At 31.7% G+C, this 8,863-nt stretch overlaps 2 protein-coding genes across 9 annotated transcripts in view; both read left to right on the plus strand.

The window, feature by feature from the left end:
- Positions 1-8,863, plus strand: part of LOC127861221 (uncharacterized) — a 361,489-nt gene that overhangs the window by 125,914 nt on the left and 226,712 nt on the right. The window lies entirely within an intron of this gene.
- The window catches only part of LOC127861220 (uncharacterized), a 13,699-nt gene continuing 9,266 nt past the window's right edge, over positions 4,431-8,863 (plus strand). The window contains exon 1 of the mRNA XM_052399615.1: positions 4,431-4,535. Coding sequence (XP_052255575.1) covers positions 4,481-4,535 — 55 coding nt within the window. The 5' untranslated portion in view covers positions 4,431-4,480. The remainder of the gene's footprint in view (positions 4,536-8,863) is intronic.

Here is an 8,863-nt window from a genome sequence, read left to right on the forward strand (position 1 = left end):
GAACCCATTGGGCGGGATATATTTTAATCCTAGGGACAGGTATTGAACACACTTGGTAGATCACCACCATCCAATGGTACAGCCACATGCCAAATATGTTAAAGACAGTCCACACATGTAAAACAAAACACGTATCCCCAAAACGGGACAAATTTGACCATAAGGGCATGATTTGAACAAACTTGGTTTACAACTACAACAACTGTTATACCCCAACTTCTTAACTCCTGTCTAATGTGGTATCAGATAGAAAGATGTTGTTTTAAGTTTAAATATGTTTACAGCTATCGTTAGCTATATCGACCCGCATATGCAGCGGTTAGAAACTATTTGAATATATGTGAAAGAGGATCACCAAATAATCATTTTTAAAAGACTATTTTTTACAAATCTGTCAAGTGGTTCAGGAGTAGAATTCATTTGAATGAAACGTTTCCACACGACACAAGACTTGAGACGGACGACGCACGCCGGACAAAGCCGATCAAAACTGTTATATGTGCACTTTACACCATTTCAATGTGATATACCAACTTATAAAGTTACAAGTTGATAACTTTTTAAGTTTAGAATATTTAATCCCAATACTTTTAATTTAGGTACACATATTCACAAAGGTTAATAACCATGAAAAAGGTTAGAATAGTAATGTCTCTTATGTTTCGCACTGTCCTGTAATGAAATGTATCTACATGAGTAAAGTTAAAAGTGTAACCTCTTTAAGATTATAAGATTGACCTCTGTACCATAAGTCCGACATGTTCTGAATACGTATCGACAACTTGATACAGTATACCTTTCCACCCTTCCTGACGCTCAGCCATCTTGGTTAAGAAGGCGTTATAACTAGACTATACGTTTGTCACATGCCTTTCAATGCTTACTGATTATCCTAATCTATCTCATTGTAATGTATGTTGACTAACAAAACTACGGTGGATGTTGTATGAAATAACGTTAGGGAAATACACAAATATCCATATCGCTCAATAAATAGTTAAAAACAATTATATTGGAAGAATATTATTATCATATTACGTTTTTTTTTTATAAGACGAACTTATTTTTGGTGAAATGTATATGGCTGAATAACAAGTTATGATAAATGGTTCAATATGTCCCGCTGATCTATTGAAACGATACTTAAACTAAGTGCTTTCAACCAACACATGTGAAATACACAGTTACAATTGAATGCTTCTTGTTTACAACCGCGACCATGCGTTGGTCGTAGTTTACTTCCTCATTCAGTCAGCTTATATCTTTAGGAGCGTGCAGAACGAACAATAATGTAGAGTAACAAACTTGCGTATGTTTTTATACTGGCTACCGTTAAAGTAGACGATAAATATATTCAGTTTTATTTTCATAGTTGTGTGAACTTAAATAACGTATTTATTAACACTTGTACTGTAACAGTTACGACAAATTGGTTGTTTTATCTAAAATCATTTTAATCTCGTAGGAAAGTAAAAGTTAAATTATTTAAGCGGCTATGAATTTGAATGTAAATTTACTAATAAACTTATGAAGTATAACACAAAGTCCATATCTTTCAAATCGTGTACAATTTCGAATGTGTTTGAACCTTTAAAGATCGTTATATATTTAGTCATTATTTGTCAATGTTTTTTTTTAAAATATCAAAACGTGATCCTTAGCTGCATCAGTAGGACATTTGCATCACTAAAAGGAAATTAATTTATGGAAATAGATACAGTTCGCAACAAATGAGTCATGAGGCAAAGCAAGCAACACACACACATACATACACAATATAACATGCCATTTCTATTAATTATAATTTGACACTACAGTATGAAAAATGAGGCCTTACATCGGCTGTTTCTAATAAGAAATTTAGCATGGAAGTGTATCAATCATTCGGAGCAGATTGTATTAGCGTTATAAAGCAGTGTGTTTACACGTGTATGGTCACATTGGTAAGATTTTATAAACCATAGGCAGGTGAAAAGCAGTTTATACTAAGTTAGCTGGTTTTAATAGTTGTGTCCAATTTTAACAAATCTATTCATTTTGATCTCGCGTGATGTGAATACTTGACACAACAGAAACACGTAAAGCAAGTGTTAATTATTCCTCTGAAATGAATTTTGCTAGATTATCTCATTTAGTTTGCTGTTAAATGCAATCTGACAAACATGAATGCCATTTTTTATCTAGACTAGTCGCACCTACAATTTTGGTGATAGGTTAACACAGAATTTAATAAATAGTTTATGACGTCACACGTTCTCATATCATCATTTCAATCACCTCACCGACACATTAATACACAAGTGTGTACGTTTAGATTTGAACTATCAATTGTATAATATGTATTTAACAAAGATGCCGTGTTATCATACTTATACATTACGTTTCAAAGTATGATATACTTTGACTGAAGTCGAAAAAAATTTGACAGAAGTATCGCAGTTTAATGGGTTAGTTAGTTTGTGTTTATTTATGCAGAAAACAGTTTATGTTGCTATTATTAATATATTAGTATAACCGATCAATAGCTAGGAGTCGGATAATGCAACTCATTTGTTATTGTGTTTAATCTACAGTGTTAACCTTATACTGGTTATTCTACACATATTTATGCGATTACAAATCTGCAACGACTGCGAACACGAATACAAAAACTTACTTAAAAAAATAATGTTATATACAATTTTAAGCCTTAAAGTGTTATTTTACTTTCACTTAAATCGTCAATGAGCGGTAAATTAACTCAAACTCATTTATTTACGCGAACTTTAATTTTAACTTTAGCTGAAACAATGCCAATAAGTTAAATAATATTTGCCAAAATGAGTGATTTATAGATTTAAATATAAATATATAATGATAAAATATAATGTTAACCCGAGAACTCTCTAACCAATGTGATGTTGGAAGTGGCCGAAGTTGCCTACATTACATTATTAGCGCAACATCATTTTCACATGAGGTGCAAATAGCAGCAGTCTATGTGTAGATCATGATGTTACTACAGAAAAAAATTAAAACAACTAATGGCACGTCGCACAACAATATTGAAGTTTTAACAGAATAACGTAGGAGCAGGTATTTGGTGCTCGTCCATAAATGGTGCGCAAGGAACTTCATAAAAAAGACATAACTATTCACTCTGTTTGCGTTGTGACATGACCATATTACATTACAGACCAGCACGGTGACTAAAACACAAAAGTGTAGTTGTGGTAAAGTTCAAAACTTGAATGCATATTATGGCTCATGCATAATTGGCTTCATATATACCAGCATTGAATTTGACCATGCATTGAGACACGAATATATTCAGTTTTGTAATATGGACTAAGCGACAGCTGACGACTATCTGCTGTGGCATGTAACAGCTAGACAATTGTTGATTGCGTTCGAAACTTCCACGAAAGGGACCCGGCAAAATTTAGCCATCATATTTTATTTTCAATAACGATTTTTGTGAATTGTATGTTGAATTGTATGCATGCTTTTGTTTATTTTATAACAATTTAAATAGTAGGATACGAGAATGTATGACGTTAACTGCGAATCTTTCAAAATGTAATTTTTGCTCATGTCTATTAAACAACTTTGGTGAATAATCGATATGAAAGATATAAAGCCAATGAATAAATAACCAATGTTTAATGCTCACTTTATTGTATTTGTGTTTGTTTGTTTGTATTTTCTTCCAAATGCCTTATTTGAAAGTGTATTTAAATCATATTTATAATAGTTTTGACACGTTAACGGTATAACTTAGTATTTTTGTCATTTGCATATATTTTAGGTTTAGACATATGTTGATATCTAATTATGTTAATATAAAGTTAACCATAACTTGTTATTTAATTTATACTGACGAAACTCTTGATCTTTCACCAGGGCTAGTATAAACGAAGCTACCTATTGGAAAGTAAAAAAATCCTTCAAAAATACAATTATTTTAGTCTCTGGCTAGTTCGTTGTTATGTATGTTAACCTGTACATGTCTTAAATAAGTTAATATTTTTCAATACAATTTAAGTTAAGATTTTTATTCGGAGGTTTGAATTCATACTCCCGTCCCAGTACAAAACAGTAAACCTGAGGGGGTTAGTCTTTTCTATTGGACGGTGTGTGCAAAGCATCGTGATTTAATATATATTTAATAAATATGTATCAAGGAAGAAATTTATATATAACTATTTAAAATATGTGAGTATAAATAGTTACTTTTTATGAGTGTTTTATTGCTGCATACAACACAACAACCAACTGTACCGTTCTCGTTTATTCGCAAACATGAGTGTTTAACCTCAACAAGTTTATCCTAAATTTTCAAATAATTGTTAAAGTATTGAGCGAATAGCTAACTTTACTTCAAGTAATAGCATACACAGATACACGCATTCATTACCGAACAGCTGCACAGTTTCGACCGCCGAGACAACTTCCGCATTCAGTCAGTTTTAATCTTCAGGATTGTGTACATCGAACAATAATGTGGTTTAACAAAATTGTTTTTGCGTTAATGCTGGCTACGGTGACAGTACATGGTAAATATTTATTTTGATAGTTGCACTCGTTAACAGGTTAATCAATAGTTTTTGAAAATGTGAGCTACTATACCATGCTGAAACAATAAGGTTAATATCATCATAGACAAGTGGCTAATGTAAAGTTTATTTAGTGTCTCTGTTAATATATGATTTACAAAGACAAAAACTATAAGCCATACAAATGCATATTTCAAAAACCGCACCGATTATAACTTACTTATATTTAACCTGTAATTATAATATGTGGTTTATCCCCAAGCCGTAATAATAAAATGCATTTTAAAACAAATTATACCTTCAACATGAGTTGATATCGGTTGTGTTGAATTTACATACATACATATTATTGCGGCTGTTTGTTTTATTAAAACCAAATATTGAGGCTAAGACAAAATGGTAATAATGAACCACTATCCCTGTTATACGTTGGTAGATAATTGGCATTACTTCGGAAACAGTTTTATAAAAATTGTTATTCGAATGAGGAAGTTTCTCTTATACTTTGTAGGGGATTTTTGTTGCTGTAAAACTGTTGTTTAAATTTTGTATGCGGCTATCATAAAGGTCAAAATAACTACATACCTATACAAGCAGCATATACTACGCCTGTTTGTGTGTATTTTTTCGTACGATTTAAACCACTTTATAAGAGAATATCTCAAGTTGATACAAAACCGCTTAAGAATTATCAAACAATAACTTTAAAAAGACTTTGACAAATGAAAGTAATACTTATGTCTTGATTACAATTTTTTTTCTTCAATGAGCTATTTTCACATGAGAAGTTTAAAGTTTATAAAAATGTTTTATAGTTTTGTAAGATGTGCCCTTGACAAAAATCCGATATCCGGACGACCTGAAACAAATATGCATTTCGACAACCTTAACCAGTACCTCTTCCTCCTTACAAACTCGCTTGTGGCGGGGTTATACATAGAATATATGTCGGACACATGCCTTTCAAAGCTGATCAAATTAGCCTTATATCTCTCCGTGAAATATATATTGACTAACTATTTCGGCGGTTAGCATCGTAATTGTGATAAATTCAAATTGACAAAATTAATGGTAACAAAACACAAATGAAACATATGGGTTGTCTTTTATTTGACGTACACATAATATTAATATATTTAGGAATAATTAGTATTCAGTTACATGTATATAGTTAATATGAACCCTAAGACACGCGTTATCCAGGATCGCTTATACGCACATGCCAGTTTTAAACCTCACCACGTTCATACAACCTTAACATTTTAAAATACATTGTTTAAATTTCGAGCAAATGGTAGGCTTAACGTGAATGCCTACTAGGTTATACGCTTAAATTACCGCCTCACTGCGCTACTTGGTCTAAGTTTATTTCCTTATTCAGTCAGTATAGATCTTAAGCGTACATGGCAACAAATATTGTGGCGTTACAAGCTTGCGTGTGTTTTTATAATGGCTACGAATACAGTAAACGGTAATTGCATGCAGTTTACTAATCTGTAGCCTATGTAACATAATACAAAGTACTTTTTTATTCATTAAAATCTGCATGTGATTGTACATCTTGAAATGTTGGTGGATAACATTATTGTTACTTTAAGCGTCTGTATTTAAACATATCAAAACGTGAAATAATGTTGCACAAGCAGAACACACATCTAAAAATCACTAAGAGGGCGGTTATTTATGGCAAGTAATAAATTTAGCATTATATAAGATATAGAGGAAAAGCATGCGACAAACACAATAAACATTGTTGTGTAACCAAATGCTGTCGAGAATAATTAGATATTGATAAATTATACTCATGTGTGAAAGTGTTCATGTATGGTGATTCACACAAAAACTAACGAATTATTTATGACGTCACACTTTCTCGTGTCCTCATATCAATGACATCACCGACACATTGATACAAAGTTTTGTTCGCTAAGTCTTAACATATTTATTTCTCATTGCTGCCATTGCAATAAAAACATCATGCAATAGACAACCATGAAGTGGTATCATTATTATAATTAACTTGTCAAAGTATGTTATTTTCAAATACATTTTGGTAGAAACGGAAAAACAAATTCTAACAAAAGTATCACATTACAACTGGTGAGTGTAGGGCGTGTATAATTGCTTGTAGAAAATAGCGAGGGTGCAGGATCACCTGACTTTGTGGGATTCACAATTACATTTCAATGGATGTACATACACAAGTAAGCGATGCTTTATTTCAAATAACCTGTTAAATGATGTTTTCTAAAAAATGTCAGTTAGTGCATACAAGACAGTTTTTAAGCTGCTTATGGCGAAATGAAATACTTCAGAATAGCTTTACTTAATAGGTCTGTGTTATTGCCAAAAAATCGATGTATACAGCATTCATGGTTATGGTTATTCAGCACGCAACATGAAATTTTGGCACCAAATTCAGACGAATGCAAGAATTTATTAAATCTTAAATCTTAAGTTATCGGCACAAACTACAAGAAAAATGTATTGTATGCACTTAATAGATTTGTGCAAATATATTTTAATAACTTGGGATATTTGGAAAAAATAAAGTTTATGACGGTGTTTTTACATTCCGGGTGTAAATCCCTGAAAACCCCGTTGATCCTGCACCCTGATAACGTACTTCAAAGTGTAACGCAAAACTTTCGGTAACTGTCATTTGCAATTTGAAATATATTCCAACATTAAAAATTGCTGATTTTATTTTCTTTAAGCCGTGTCAAAAGAGTGTAACACATGCATCATCGACAATATTTTAGAGTGTATATTAAATGTAAAATCATGAAGGATCAATAAGTATTATCCAGTGTCTAAAACATTATCATTTTGAAAAGACTTAATCATAAAATGTGGTTTCAAGATCTACTACAATGTGTATTACTAAATTGTAAACCAGCAAGAAAAAAATGCAATAAAAATAAATGTGTACGGCGCATTTATAATAAACATGTTATCGGTCAATCTAAAACAGCACTATAACAGGCAAAAAAAACGCGTTTTTAGTTTGTAACGTTAGATATTTCATATGCGGGTGATGCATATGAAGTAAATACAAATATTCATGATTGTAAATACATTATTTGAATAGCCCGACCAGAAAAAAATAACGCTGTCAACGTCTGTCTTAACTAATTTCGATTCAAAATTGAGTTACATTATATTTTCTGCTACTTTAATTGGTCAAGCTATAACGGTTATATGTTTAAGTGTGTAATATGTACACTCAAATTCCCGCAACGTCTCAAATGCAAAATGCAAAAACTCCTAATAGTCATATATATAATACATCGGTCGATAGGAAAATGGGAAAAAACGTCATACATCACTTGAAGTAGTCTTAACACAGCTACGATGGACTATTTATTAGCCGCAATAATGCTCTGCTTACATCAAATATGTAATGTTGACGTCTATGAAATAATCCATTTCAAAGGGAACATAGTCAGAGGAAATTGCCGTGCAATGTGGTTTGAATTTAAGTTTTATATTTTTAATGTAGCACATATGTGTATATTTTTCTTAAAAATATTCCGCCTGTAAAGCGTCAATCGTTAATGTACATAAACGAACTGTTTGGCGACGCATAAAATAGTCAGTAAACGGATGACAAGTACGCTATAAGGTTGAGTTACAAGAACAATGTATATATATATATAAATACAATAAAGGTTTTTAATTGTTGTAAACACTTATTTTGCCAATGGCATTTGATCTATTTGATACATATCTAGATATAAAGTATAAACGAACCGTTTTTTACAAAGGGATGAGTGATGAGGGGAATTATTATTTAAACTTTGAAAAATATGTGTAAGTTCACAAGATTCAACGATGTGTGGGATGATCAAAAAAAGCTATTTTTCTAATCATCGCAATTTTAATCTCCTTAAACTCGCCTTTATTATTTTGTTAATAACGCGTTTTTAGTTTGTAACGTTAGATATTTCATATGCGGGTGATGCATATGAAGTAAATACAAATATTCATGATTGTAAATACATTATTTGAATAGCCCGACCAGAAAAAAATAACGCTGTCAACGTCAGTCTTAACTAATTTCGATTCAAAATTGAGTTACATTATATTTTCTGCTACTTTAATTGGTCAAGCTATAACGGTTATATGTTTAAGTGTGTAATATGTACACTCAAATTCCCGCAACGTCTCAAATGCAAAATGCAAAAACTCCTAATAGTCATATATATAATACATCGGTCGATAGGAAAATGGGAAAAAACGTCATACATCACTTGAAGTAGTCTTAACACAGCTACGATGGACTATTTATTAGCCGCAATAATGCTCTGCTTACATCAAATATGTAA

This window comes from Dreissena polymorpha, chromosome 15, assembly GCF_020536995.1.
Source record: "Dreissena polymorpha isolate Duluth1 chromosome 15, UMN_Dpol_1.0, whole genome shotgun sequence".
Classification (NCBI taxonomy): Eukaryota; Metazoa; Mollusca; class Bivalvia; order Myida; family Dreissenidae; genus Dreissena; species Dreissena polymorpha.